The following is a 14862-nucleotide window of genomic DNA, read 5'->3' as shown; positions in this document are numbered from 1 at the left end:
CGCTGTGCCCCCCATATTCCCCGCTGTGCCCACACGGCACCCGCCGTGCCCGGTGCTGGCAGGGCCCAGCTCACAATCCGTGCCCGTCCCGGCGGCTTTATCTGCTTGATATCTGATTGCTGACGGTGTCTTGTGTCAGGAGGGGTCCGAGGCGAGCCACCCACCCCCCTGGGAAATCCACGCTGAGTGACTTGCGAGGCAGTGACAGTGCTGGGAGGCTGCGCCAAGCGCAGGTGCTCGGCTTCCAGGTATTTGCAAGTGGTGTAGGTGCTCCGAAATGGGAGCTTTTTAATCCTTTCCCCTTTTTCGCTGTCACACGCATTCCATCTCCACTTCTGAGTCTGTATCCTGGCTGGCTGCTTGTCCAGGAATGGGCAAGTACCATTCACTGCATATTTCTCACCCCAGAAGAGGTGACAGCAGCTGGGTGCTGTACATCCCAGCCTGGATCCTTTCAGGCCTTATACTGAAAGAACTGCTCTACAAAGGTGCAAGATTTCCCTTTTTCCCCCTCCATTTTAAAATATTTTACTGAAACTCAAAGTCAGTTGCTTTCCATTTGAAATAGAACTCAAGGAGAGCTGCATTAAGTACTTGGTAACAAAGTCATACCAGTATCTTCCCCATGTGAGATTCTGAGTTTGGATGACAGGAAGGCATTGAGGTTATTAATTTGTTAAGAATCATAAAGCCAGCAGCATTTTCCCAAGTGAAATATGAGCTGAATTTTGTCTGTCTATTAGTAAGGAATAAATGCAACTGGAAAACTTTTTTAAGCTTTATCTTCCTGAAGAGCATAGCACTGTATCTATCAGGAGACAGAAATAGCACTGCTTTTTGAGGTTATCATCTTTGTTGTCTTTTATGGGTTTGTAACCAAACCAAAATGGAAAAGAGTCTCTTGCAGCCAGTTGTGGAGCTCAAGTAATTCAATCAATGGGAAGGATTGGATCATACACCTTTGGGTAGGTTTTGGGAGCAGCCGAGTAAAAATACCTGAACTAGGAGTTAGGGTGGGACCATATTTTATATGTAATGCCAACCTGTGAATAAAATACTACAGTTGTATTAGAAAGTGTTTCAAAATAGCTGCATTCCTTGGGGAGAGGAGACTGGATATTTTTACATTTTATTTCGGAAAGAGTAGCAAAGGCTGAGCATTCCTTGTTGGTGGAACAGCTCTTGAACTTTTCCTGTATATGGAAATGTGCTGCTACTGAATGTTGGCAGGGCTAAAGCAAGATCCTGGAAAAAGCACTTTGCAGTTGTGTTTTGCTTCCACACGTGGAATCTCAAATGATGGATGCCCAGATTATAGTAACCTTTTCATATTAACAAAAAATAATTAATTATTTTGCCTAGGACTGTGTGTTTTTAATACCTTGTTTGATTGGTGGAATGTGATTATTATAAGAAATGTGAAAATCATGCTGGTTAGAATTATGTGCTGGACTAAAAGCTCATATTGTTAAAAGTTGTATTTCAAGTATATTTGAAATGCACCCATGATTTGCATATTTTTAGAATAACAGTGCTCTATTTCCTTAAATAAAATAAAAAGTCTCTCCAGTTACTTGCATTGGTAAAAAACCGTCTCACCTCTGCTCCAAGATCCAGCACTCTCAATGTATTTGTTAAGCTGATGGTGTCATAGTAACTCCTGAGGCTCCCTAAGTGCATACTCATCCTTCTTCAGTCCCAAGCTTCTGTTGGATTGCCATTCATTTCCTGTTTGCTTCCAAATTCCTACCTTGTCCTGAAGTCTCCACCCTCTGCTAACATGGCCATACTTGGGTATGCTGTAATTCCAGGCTGTAATGGGTGTGGATGTCTTGGAATGACATCACGGAGATAGTTCTTTTAAGAGGGATATGTGGGGGTAAAAATGCTTTGATCTGTCAGGCAGTGATAAATTGCTGTGAAAATTAGTGGAATATACCGAAGGAATTGACAAGTCCAAGTTGGATGTGTTGAGCTGTGCACATTTTTATTATTACAGGTGACCTGGAGTTTTTATGGTGTTATACTCCATCCATTTGTGCTGCTCTGGTTAATACAGCACATAGAAGACTATTTTAATACCTAAAATATTTTGGTATCTAAAATACTCTAATGTATAAAACATTTTCATTTCAAGAATATACTATTCTGTGTCTTGTATTAACCAAAGGCAGCATAAATGGATGGAAGATAATATAATAAAAACAACTTTGTGTCTGTGGATGGATGTGCCTCCAGCTGCAGATTTTCAGCACTGTCTCTTGTAAGAGCCATCAGTTAAAAGAAAAAAGTAGATATTTAGCCATTTTTAAACCAAATACTCACGAACTATAATGATTCAGCTTGTTTTAGTGTTTGAGTTTCATGGGGCAGAAGCCTGATTATCAAACAGTTCAGTGCTAGAGTTAATTTGAAGAAATTACTAATTAGTTAATTACTAATCTTAATAATTTTTCCCTAGGATACATATAAATGGTTTTATCAAATAATATATCAGCAGGTCACAGTTACACATCAGTTTGACTTCTTGAAAAAAAGATTTTGTTGTAGTGCTGCCTGTGAGCCTGGATACAAGTCAAGCTTTAGAATCAGTTCACTGACCTTTGTCCTGGGTATTTATTTTTTTAATTGTTCTATTTCCATAGTAAAATTAAGAGGTTTATTAGATTTCTTGAGGACCTGCTCTCTTGTCTGTGAGGATACACAAAGAAGCAAGTGTATCTGGCTTTTAGGGCAATTGCAATTAGCTAATGTGAGCAGGACAATTCAAATCCATCATCCTATTGGAAATATCTGGGGGTGTGACACAGGCAGCTCTTGAGCAGCCTTATCATATTTATTAACTTGTGATCTGTAAATAAATTGTAGCACTGCACTGAAAGATGCTTGGTAAATGTTGAAGGTTAACTTTGTTTTAATTCTCTCATTTTGAAGCGTTTTGTTTTTGATTTTACACCTTTCAGCCTTTTCACTTTTTACAACATAGGAATCTCTTTAACTCGGAATGTCTCTGCATCAGTTCCTGCTGGAGCCAATCACCTGCCATGCCTGGAACAGAGACCGTACTCGTAAGTAATGAGTTCATTTTCACTTTTCATTTATCTTCTTTTCAATTGCTGTTTTCTTTCTGCTGTCAGTTTTTGATCTGGAGATGTTCTGGGTCACAGAAGGTGACCTTCTTTATGGGAGGTGTGATCAGATACATAGTTCTACATCTTAAATGTTCTACTTCTGATCCAAAAAGCACAAGTCTTCCAAATCTGAGCTTTTCTAAATTTGTTGCTGGAACTCTGGCATAGGAGGTAATTGAGTCTTCCTGGTGTTCCACAAAGCTTTGCCTCTTGGCCAAGTTTTCTATATAATGTGGATTGTTGTGTTCCAAATGTGTTGTCTTCCTGTGCAGAGTACTCATGACCATGATATGTGTAGCAATATCAAACTGCCAGAGGGCAGGGTTAGGTGGGATTTTGGGAAGAAATTCTTCCCACACATTCCCAGAGAAGCTGTGCCTGGCAGTGCCCAAGGCCAGGCTGGATGGTGCTTGGAGCAACTTGGGCCAGTGGAAGGTGTCCCTGTCCATGGCAGGGGGCTGGAACTGGATGATCTTAAAGATGCCTTCCAGCCCAAACCATTCTGTGATGCTTTGTCCATAGTTATTGGAGATTTTCCAGGGATTTTGGCCCTTCATTTACAAAGCCCATGTAATGCTCTCAAATTTGTAAACAGAAGTTTTAGATGGGGAAAAATCTTTCTAAATATGGCATTTGCTATTAAAAAGCCTTCTGTACAATTGGATTGTTTTATTTCTTCTTTCAAGAGATTGCCATTAGCCCTAATAACCATGAAGTGCACATCTACAAGAAGAGTGGGAACCAGTGGGTGAAGGCTCACGAGCTGAAGGAACACAATGGACACATTACAGGTGAGAATGTGCTGAACCACACATAAATTTTTCCAACCCCTCCTGTTTTCCTCAGCTGAGATTCTGAACAGAAAATCTGCAAGTGTTGAGTAAATAGATCTTTTTATAGGTTGGCATTCCCACTTAGACAGAGCCTTGCAGCAGTTTTCTGAACTGCATGCAGTGAATGTTAGGAAGAAAAGCCCTATCTCATTTCCAGACATTTCAGTTGAGTTACTGAGCCATTTTTTCTTATCTATGGCTTATTTTTCATCCCTAATGACATAATGAGAACACATTTTCAGTCTACTGAAGTAATCTGCTTGTGTCACAGTGATGCATGCTGTTCCCTTTCAAGTGCTAGTACTAAAATTTCATCAAGTATACAACTGTAGAATTGCTTTGTGGTTTCCAACAACAATAAATACCCTTTTTTAAGGACTGTATAAACATATGAAGTGGTCAGTCCTGGACTTAGACCATCAGTGAGCACATTTATTGCAGACCCTGTACATCCACAATGGAAATTAAGAAGAGCTACCACAATGAGTCACAAGGTGTTATTTTAAGAAAATGTGGTTGTTCTGTGGCAGTCTTTTATATTACTGGGTTGGGTTTTTTTTCTATGGTGATATTTTTTAAAGGGCTTTATTCTCTTAAGAAAATGAAAATAATTAATACAAGCACTTGCCCAAAGCAGCAAATTCTCTTTTCAGCTCACTAATGGGCAGAGGTATCAGTCCAACAGCGTTTTGCAGGAACTTTATTCAATTTTTCCAATTCTTGCTGGCCAAGAGTGCAATTATCCCTGCTTCTTTGTGAAGAGTCACTTGGGCTGCATTTACAAATTAAGTGTGTCCCCCCAAGACATTCTGCTTGTACCTGTTAGTGTTAGAAGGCAAATATTCATGACTTGGGGGAAGAGCTCTCCCTGCTTTCCTGCACAGTGTGAACCTTTGGAGTACAAAACACTGTGGTGGCTGTGAAGAGTGGAATTAAGCTGTGGTTACACACAGGAGAGCCACTGATCAAACTGCTTGTAACCCCTGGCAGGAGTGAGTCAGCTGCTGCCACTGCAGCTCCTGATCACAGGGGACAAGGTCCTTCTCATGGCTCAGGTTTGTGCTGAGCTGCCTCTGCTCACTCACAGGAAGAGCTTGTTTTCTGCTGAGCTAAAAATCTGAACTTGGCCTAAATCAGAACAGCACCAGGGCTGCTGAGAGGAGGTGATGGGCAGGAGAAGGAAAGAGGGACAGGATGGTTGCTCTTTCAAAGGCAGTACTAGAACTCCTGTAGCTGCAGTTTCAGGCTCCCAAGCTCTTCACTTTTCAAGCATAAACTTATTTTGAAGTAAACAATGTATGAATAATATGATAAAATTAGTGCAAATTCTTTCCACAGCTTTTATCTCACTTTCAGTTTGTGAGCTTAAGAGATATTTTTAATACTGAATGTAGTAATGGAAAACCACTGATACATAATTTGTGGCAGGAGAGTTGGGGACTGCATCCCAAAGGATGCTAGAGAAAAGATGAAAAATAATGTTCCCATAAGACTTTCCAGTTGGGAACATCCTTCATTGCCTAGGAGGGGAAAGAAGCAATGGAAGCTTTATCAAAGGTTTTATTTTATTGTTTGAATTTGTTATTTTTTTCCCTGGTCAACCTTTCTTGTGGCACAGCTTAAATAGGCATGGAGAAAAATGTAAGCATTGTCAGTGCATAAAGATTGATAACAGCTAACCAAAAAGCCCTGTTATCTAAACTTTAGATCATGGCTGCAGTCTGGCAGCAAGCACAAAATGTTAGAGGTTGTGCAGTTTTAGAATTGCTGAGTTTCAGGTGTTGAGAGGGATCTTGCACAAGTCAGGGGGTTTGGAGGGTGCTGGTGGACAGGCCTTGGCCGGTCTGCAGAGCTCCACCTGTTGGCCAGCCCTCGGAGCTTCCTCAGCCAGCACATCACTGGGATCTGGGAATTTGGGATCTGCAGTTTTGATGGAAGCTAGAGGGAGAAACAAGTATCCCTAACAGCTTGAAACAGCTCCTGGAGAATAAGGGATGAAAGGGAATGACATAACAGTAATAACTGTGTCAGTGATCAGCTCATCAGGAACTGCAGTGACAGGGCAAGGAGGAATGGCCTCAGACTGAAAGAGGGGAGATTTAGGTTAGATATGGCAAAATTCTTCCCTGTGAGGTTGGTGAGGCCCTGACTCAGATTGCCTGGAGAAGCTGAGGCTGCCCCTGAATCCCTGGGATTGTCCAAGGAAGTGTCCAAGTGGATGGGGCTTGGAGCAACCTGGGATAGTGAATGGGCATTGGCACAGCGTTGGAACTGGACGATCTTTAAGGTCCTTTCCACCCCAAGCCATTCTGGGATTCTGTGACAGAGAGCTATGAGGCGATCTCTGTTTTGCCTTAATATAAAATGGAAAATGAATTCCTGTGCCCTCCTCACTGGCAGGTATTGACTGGGCTCCCAAGAGCGACCGCATCGTGACGTGCGGCGCCGACCGCAATGCCTACGTGTGGAGCCAGAAGGATGGCGTGTGGAAACCCACCCTGGTCATCCTGAGGATCAACCGTGCTGCCACCTTCGTCAAGTGGTCCCCCCTGGAGAACAAGTTTGCTGTGGGCAGTGGAGCTCGACTCATATCTGTGTGCTACTTTGAGTCTGAAAATGACTGGTGAGGTGGTTTTGTATCTTGAAGGTCGGCATGGGAAAGCTGAAGTTGTTTAATGCTGGTAACTGGGTTACTAGTTTACTAATTCCTAAAATATTCAGGAAATGTGGAGGGATGGCCTCGTCAGTTCTTTTGTGGACTTGAACGTTTGGGGAATAAGGTTCTCTCTTCACTCTGCTGTAGCACCTCAAGGCCTTTGCCTATTTTCAGCCAGTACAAACTGGCGTGGATGTGTTCTGCCTCACTGCCATAAACATATGTTGCTTTTCTGAAAGTGCAAGAATTTCTGCAGAGTAAAGATTTCATTACTACAACTCTATGGTTGAAAAAAGATAAATATTTCGTTCCCCCTTTTGTGCCAGAATGAATGAAGAAATCTTCACTGGAGTCTTTCTTCTGTATCTGTTATTTTGGGCCATTTCTTGTCATTCTGTTACATCTCCAGGGTGATCTGTTAGAAGACGTTAGAGCTTGTCATCAACCTGTTCTGCATTTTGTCATGTACTTTTACCACAGTTTATAGATTTCACATAGGAATATCACAAAAATATTTCCACCATTAACATTTTTCTCATTTTAGCATCTAAACTTAATGCTTCTGGTCTTCTTGTGTTGGAGCTACATTTGTGTATCATCTGTAGCTGAAATTAGTGTGCGGGGTATCTCTTACTTTGGGTTGCATAAACAGGCACAAAACCACAGGTATCCTCTGTGCAGTCTGCCATGTGGAGATGAAAAACAGTGGCACCACCTGCAAAATACATTTTAAAGATTGTTTTGGACTTTTATGCTTTCCAGCATATTCACTTATCAATATATTTTCTCTGCCTCATTTGTCTGCAAAAGAGTCAAGACTCCATATGCTAAAGAAATATAATTTGTAAATTGTGAGCCTTAAAACTTGTGCCTGATGGAAGTAAAATCAAAGAAAAAGCACCATCATCCCAAAGGCCATCAAGTGAATAATAGATTTCATTACTAGTTTGTAAATAGTTCAGATAAACCAAATCTGCTGAGACATATTTAGGCCACTATTGATGATTTCAGCAGCAGGACCACTTTGCACTGCAGTGCAGATAATTGAGATGAATGCACTGGTTGGGTCGTTGGCAGTCCCCCCATTTTCTTGTTGTGTTTTATAGTTATTGTATTTTTAAATAGTAGAAAAGTCAATAGGCAAGAGATGTGACTATAAAATTTGTTGGAAGGACTGGAGAAGGACTTGTGCTTGGTGATCCATGAGAATAGTGCTGCTTAGCTCAGTGTCACAGTCCCAGCTGACCTTGTGTTCACTGTGGGAAGAGACCTGGCAATTCCTGAGCACAATTCACATCGAGGAGTTCCATCTGATGCATCATAAAAATCAGCTTGAAGGGGGGAATAGGACTTAGCTGAGGACATACATATTTAATGAGTTTGTTCATAATATTTGAATATAAGCTAACCATAAAGTTCACAGATTGCGCAAGAGAATGTGAAAGATTTGGGCATGAAGTTTTTTCCAAAACTGATGTGTTTAGCCATTGACAGGGAGTGATCTCTTTGAGGAGTGCTTCATGGATTTGTGGGGATCATGTAAAACATGTTCATATAAATTTTATGTCTTATTTTGCTTTGGTTTTGTTTTAGGTGGGTGAGCAAACACATTAAAAAGCCCATTCGTTCCACTGTCCTCAGCCTGGACTGGCACCCCAACAATGTCCTGCTGGCTGCAGGATCCTGTGACTTCAAGTGCAGGTGAGAGAAACTAAAACATTTATCTACAGTTTGAGTTACTGGATCAAATCAGTAGCTTGGGCATGTTGATCAGGTATTTTGCTTATTATCAGAATAAAAGGTGGCTCATTGTGTACTGTTGTTGGTACCAAAATAAAATATCCAGCTTGAGAAACCTTGGCTTTGGTGCTGCTGTGTCCTGACTTTGCACAGCCAGCATGGATCTGCTGAGGGACACACCTGTATTTTGGGGATTGCTGGGTTCCTTCCCAGCATTACACAGCATTTAGGCTGAGAGCTGGTCATTAGGCTGAAGTTGGATTAGCAGGTGTTATCTTGTAGAACAGCAGCACTGCTAGTTAGAGGTTAAAAAGCAATATCCTAATGGTGCAGTTTTCCAAAATTCAGAGTAACTGGTTATTTCCAAAGGTGTTATCCCATCTTTTTTTCTCTCTGAGTTCCTTGTATTCTCCCCTTTGCCTGTGGGGAGCAGAGTCAAGCAATTGATCCACCTGCAACTCAACACAATAGAAGAGATTTTTGAAGATCATTAAAGAAAAAGCTGTTGAAGGCAGATTGGTGTGAGAGATGGATGGGGGAGACTTTGCAACTGATTGTGAAATTACAGTGTGAGGGATGGGCCTGCAAACTGCTCTGTGCTGAGTGATTGGGGTCACTGCAGGGAACTCTGCATGGGGAGGCTGCAGGGCCTGACTTGAATCCACATTGACTTAATCACTTGTACCTTCAATGATAATGAAAGCTTCTTTTCTTAAATTCTTTATGTAATAGGGCAATTTCTAAGCTTCAAAGTGTATACTAAAAATGACTAAGGAGGAGTGGGAGGGGGAGGTGGGATTGACTATTGCATTCCTTATTTCAGAATGAAACCCTCACATCTAAACCCCATCCTTTGATACCTTTTCATGTAAGGAGAGATGTTAAATGGAAAGAGAGGGGAGAGTTGTCTCTTCTTTCCTGCCTTATTTACAGTTTAAATTAGATAAACTGTATGTATTCACTTCCTGTCACAAAATAGGTGATGTGAAACAGAAGAACCTGCTTTTCACATGTGGAAGTTTTTTAATTTGGTTTCATAACGGACCTCAGGATGTTGATATAGGTGACCTGAAATGTGTGTGTGTCTCCAACCCAAACCATTCTGGGATTCTAGGATTGTTTCTTCCAAAACCATGAAAAACTATTCTCTTTTGTAAATGAGGAGTACAGATCTCTAGAATTCCAGTTCTTCCTTCAGTTCCATATTAAAAAAAAAATAAAGATACCTGAAGTGTGCACCTGTTCTGATGGAAATTAGGAAATGGATCTGCCAGAGCCACTGCCATGTAATAAGCAGCTAAATGGGAAACATTTTGGGGAAGGAATGGAGGGCAGGAGGCTGCAAGTTGCTGGGTATTCAGCAGAGATTTTTGGTGCTTGGCCAAGATAAATGAACTCCCCTTATATTTATCTGAAATACATATGTATCTATAGCTACAAGCACACATAAGTATGATTTTATGTTCTTGCTGAAGGAATGAAATTAATTTCCCAACGTTCTTTGAAGGCTGGGGCCTTCAAGCTGAGGCGATTTTGGTTTTGAAAGACAGGGAAACTTTAATAAGGGAGAAGACTTCTTACATTTTTAACTAACAGTTAAATTCAAGGTCTTCCCTACTTAGGTATGATTTTCCTGCCTTGTGTCAAAGGCTGTTGCTTTAAACATCTTGTCCTACTTCCATACATTAAGAGACCATCCTTTTAGGTAGCTCTATAAAATTCAGATTTTTAAAGGATTATCATTAGATTATATTTAAACTAATAGAGCCAAATTTATATCCATACTTAATTCCCTGAAAATCTGTACCTAATATAGCTGCAGTTAAACCCTTCTCATTCCATATGAGCAGCTTTATTGAAATAAGCTGAATATAGGTTCCTTTGGAAGTGCTTACCCCACACATAGAAAAGATATAAAAAACAGGGAAGGGGAGGCTACATTTCCTTAAGCTCACTATAAAATAATTCCTGTTTGTGTGTGACTGCAACCATGAATATTTGATATAGTTTCTCATTTACACTGATTTTTTTTTCCCTCTGGTAGTAGCATGGTGTAGCTGCCTTGCTCCTCCTGTTCAATGGACTCAAATCCTATGGTTGTGACGTCCCATTAAATTCCATGGTAACAGTCAAGAACACCATATTGTGGCATGTCTGAATCATGCAGAAGGAATTTGATGAAAGGGGGAGGCTTTCTATTTAAACATACCTTAAAAACTGTAGTGCTGGGAAAAAAAAATCTGTAAAAACATTGCAGTATTTCAGGTTTTCAAGGCATTTTTGCAATAATGAGCCGGAAGAAGGTGGCTCAGAGCTCCTTTGCTGGCATTAGAACATCACAGTTCTTTCTTTGAAATCCTGCTAAAACAGGAATGTTCTTAAAAAGTGGGTAATTTTGTAGGTGTTTGTATTAGCTTCTAATTATACAGTGCCATTCCTGGGTTTTCTCTAGCTGAAGGCTTGACTCTGGAGAGCTGTTAGCACTGCAAAAGGATGAAAGGGAAATCTTGGCACGGGGAAAAATGCACTGACAATGTGTATTTTTGTGCCATCTTCTGGAAAAAAAGGAGAGGGCTGCAAGAACAGCATTCATGAGAAACCTGTGTGCATTACACCCTTTGTAGTGCTGCTTTCTCTCTGCACTCTGCTGCTTCCAGGCTTGTTCAAAAACACCAAAATATTTTATTTTGGGAGAATCAGAACCCATCTCTCTCCTTCCAACGTGAAACACACCCCATGCTCCCAGGAGCTTTGTTCTCTCTTTGTTCACACCAAATTCTTTTTATTTGCAGGGTGTTCTCTGCTTACATTAAGGAAGTGGATGAAAAGCCAGCCAGCACACCCTGGGGCTCCAAGATGCCTTTTGGGCAGCTGATGTCGGAATTTGGGGGCGCGGGCAGCGGAGGGTGGGTGCACAGCGTGAGCTTCTCCGCCAGCGGCAACCGCCTGGCCTGGGTCAGCCATGACAGCACCGTGTCCGTGGCTGATGCCTCCAAAAACATGATGTGAGTATCCCCTTGCTGCTGCTGTGAGCCTGAGGATCCCTGGGGTCTTTTCCAGCCTTAATGATTCCATGATTCCATGTGGAATATTGGGATTGCAAGCTCACACCTCTGTTGCCTGTTTTACTGTAGGCTCCAGGTCTCTTTGAGGCTTATATAAATATTCTATGAATAAGGTTTGTTTCTGTGAATTTTAGAGTATATAATTTAAATTCTTTGTAAGAATCCTTTGGTGAGAGTATAGCTGATTTATTTTGGGGGAAAAAAGAGGCATTTAGGAAAAAAGGTATGTTCCACTGAGTAACCAGGGAAACCATGTTTCCTTTTTCAAAACAATATTTGCAATACAAAATATTCCAAGCAATGTTCTGGAAAATATTCCCAATTCGAAGAGAATCCAGAAATATGCTCACTGCAGCACTAAGACCACATTCCTAACCAGAAGCTGGAAAGTAAGTTAATGAAATATTAATTTCAACATCTGTCCTTAAGATACTGCTGATGCAAGGTTTCAACTTACACCTTCCAATCCAACAAAATACTTTAATAACAATTGCTCCTTCTGCTCCTCCTCTTGATCTGCATAACTTTGCCAGCGTCCTTGACTTTCCAGCCAGGAAGGATGAGATTCTCCATATGTTTTGGTAGCAGAAGTCTCTAGGGTCATCCAGACATTGCTGGGATTAATTTTGAATTGTGGTTCTGATCAATACAGTTGTATAGGTACCTGGCAAGGAATATCATTCATTAGAAAGTGTTTAAGAATTCTCTTTATTTGTCATTAAATCATGGAAGTTGTCTTAAGTGAACATCAAGGCTTTTTCCCTCTGCAAAGATGTCAAGCATCAAAATTTCAAGTGGTTTTTATATTTAAATGAAATTAATATTTTCATCAATACAGATATTTTTGGGGGTATTCCTTTTAAACTCTTGCCCCTGTTTACACATAATTTTGGTAATATTAGCCTTTCACCTGAAACACTTGGCTTTGTTATAAATCTTCCAGCACAGTTTCATTAGGCTGAAACTTTTTATTGCAAATTAAATCCTTCTGCTGTCACCACAGGACAGCCAAGCTACCTTGACTTTTCCAACAATTCTTGCTTGGGAATGGTGCCTATTTTTTGTTAGAGCTGAAAATGAGAGGTTTCAGTGAATCCCTCTAACAAATGTCCTTGTGCTCAGGGTTTCACAGCTGAAAACAGAGTTCCTCCCACTCCTGAGCGTGTCCTTTGTCTCGGAGAACAGCGTGGTGGCAGCTGTAAGTGTTTGCTATTTCCTCCTTGCGGAGCTTTGTCGTGTTTTGGAGGGGGAGAAAACCCCATATTTTGCACAGTTAATAATAACACTAAACCAGCTGTGCCCTGTGTCAGTGTTTGCCTGTTGGAAGGGCAGGCTGGGAATGCTGAGGTGTTGTTTCCTGATGGGTGTTTGCTTGCAGGGCCACGACTGCTGCCCGATGCTCTTCAACTGTGACGAGCGTGGCTTGCTGAGCTTCGTGTCCAAACTGGACATTCCCAAACAGAGCATCCAGCGCAACATCTCGGCCATGGAGCGCTTCCGCAACATGGACAAAAGAGCCACCACGGAGGACCGCAACACCACCCTGGAGACCCTGCACCAAAACAGCATCACGTGAGTGTCCTGCTGCCAGCTGCAGGGCAGGGAGTGCTCTCCAGGCAGGGTGTTCTGCCCACACTTAGCTTTGCTGTACCAGAAGGGTGTAGCTGGTTTCCCAGGAAGAGGGAAGAGATGAGGATCTGACTCCGTGTTTAGAAGGCTTGATTTATTATTTTTTGATATATATTAGATTAAAACTACTAAAAGAAAGGATTTCATCAGAAGGCTAGCAAGAAAGGAATGAATAACAAAAGCTCCTGACTCTCAGAGTCTGAGCCAGCTGACTGTGATTGGCCATTAATTAGAAACAACCAACATGGACCAGTCAAAGATCCATGTGTTGCATTCCACAGCAGCAGATAATTCTTGTTTACATTTTGTTTCTCTCAGCTTCTCCAGAGAAAAATCCTAGCAAAGAGATTTTTCAGAAAATATCATGGCTGCAGGTATCCCTTGTGGACTTTCCCTAGCAGCTCTCTGTTTGTGGGAGCTCAGTGGGTGCTGGTTAATCATTGACGTGGCTATAACTGTTTGCTCGTGGTTAATGTGTTGTGTACCTTGGACACAGCTTATCTTATCAAATATGTGGGTAGTTCCCAAGAGGCTGGTGGCACTGTGCAAAATCCAGTCAGCAAAATCCACCTGAAATTCACATCCCAGCTTCCTACTTCAGATGTTACTGCCATGTGTATTTATTTATTATGTATCTCTGTTTTCAAATTGAAAGAGTGAAAATTTAGGTTAAACACAGAGAAAAGTCCTTCCCTGTGAGGGGGGGAGGCCCTGGCACAGGTTGCCCAGAGAAGCTGTGGCTGCCCCATCCCTGGAAGCTTTCAAGGCCAGGTTGGAGCAACCTAGGATAGTGGAAAGTGTCCCTGCCCATAGCAGGGAGTAGGGCTGGATGAGTTCTAATGTCCCTTCCACCCCAAATCATTCCACAATTCTGTTAATCAAAAGGATTCATTCAGGTTAATTGGGTAAAATATCTTTGCATTAAAAAAATTGTGATTCCCAGGGATGTTGAGCAATTTCTCTTTATTCAAGGAAAACATTTAGTCTCACCAAGCCATTAAAGAGCTTTCAGCATCTTTTTCTTGGCTTATTTTTCTGAGGCATTCTACCAAGAATCTAGTGTAGGCTCTGGTATAGTCATGTCTCCATCCAAAGAGTAGGAGTAGAATTCAACCCAAATTTCCCAGTTTTCTGGCTCTCTGGAATGGGTGTTGGAGCTCTCACTCTCTGTTTGCAGCCAAGTGTCTATTTATGAGATAGACAAACGGGATTGTCGGAAATTCTGCACCACCGGCATCGATGGAGCAATGACCATCTGGGATTTCAAGGTAAAAATGTGCTTTTACTACCATGTTTATGTGAGCTAGCTTGAGTGATGGATATTTTTTTTTTTAATCTCTAGTATCAACTCCTGGGGCTCAGCCCCAAGCCAGGTTTTAGTAGCAGCAGGAAATCCAGACTGGAATATTCAAAACCATTAGTGAAGTCTATTACAAAAACTAATCCATGAATCTGCATAAATGCAGATGCAGTTTGTTAAGCAGATGGTACTAATACAGACTTGTTTTTTAATAGAATTAATTAATGTCCCTGTAGAAATCCCCTTCATTCTTTCATTCTCCAGCCTCAGCCACAGTTGGGCTGGAGCAATTAGTACAACACAACCCCCTGCCTCTTTCTTCTTCCATCCCTTGGGGCTCTGCTCATTGCCCTGCTGCAGAACAGGGTCCTGTCCTCTCAGAATTAACTTACCCAAGAAATAAGAAGTTGTCTCCAACAGCTGGGAAATACAATATTGAAAATCCTAAAAGGATGGATTGCTGTCCATGCTTGCTTTGCTCAGGCCTGGCCAACAGAGGTCCCTGTTG

At 41.5% G+C, this 14862-nt stretch overlaps 1 protein-coding gene across 1 annotated transcript in view; it reads left to right on the top strand.

Moving 5' to 3' along the window:
• The first annotated feature begins 2930 nt into the window (after window positions 1-2930).
• ARPC1A (actin related protein 2/3 complex subunit 1A) overlaps window positions 2931-14862 on the top strand; it is a 12862-nt gene continuing 930 nt past the window's right edge. Inside the window, exons 1-8 of the mRNA XM_005420337.2 lie at window positions 2931-3068; window positions 3818-3922; window positions 6365-6587; window positions 8214-8321; window positions 11153-11365; window positions 12548-12623; window positions 12804-12997; window positions 14232-14322. Coding sequence (XP_005420394.1) covers window positions 3005-3068; window positions 3818-3922; window positions 6365-6587; window positions 8214-8321; window positions 11153-11365; window positions 12548-12623; window positions 12804-12997; window positions 14232-14322 — 1074 coding nt within the window. The 5' untranslated portion in view covers window positions 2931-3004. The remainder of the gene's footprint in view (window positions 3069-3817; window positions 3923-6364; window positions 6588-8213; window positions 8322-11152; window positions 11366-12547; window positions 12624-12803; window positions 12998-14231; window positions 14323-14862) is intronic.

Source organism: Geospiza fortis, unplaced genomic scaffold (genome assembly GCF_000277835.1).
Source record: "Geospiza fortis unplaced genomic scaffold, GeoFor_1.0 scaffold237, whole genome shotgun sequence".
Taxonomy (NCBI): Eukaryota; Metazoa; Chordata; class Aves; order Passeriformes; family Thraupidae; genus Geospiza; species Geospiza fortis.
Note: the sequence above shows the minus strand (reverse complement) of the source record. Positions and strands in the feature narration are given on the sequence as shown.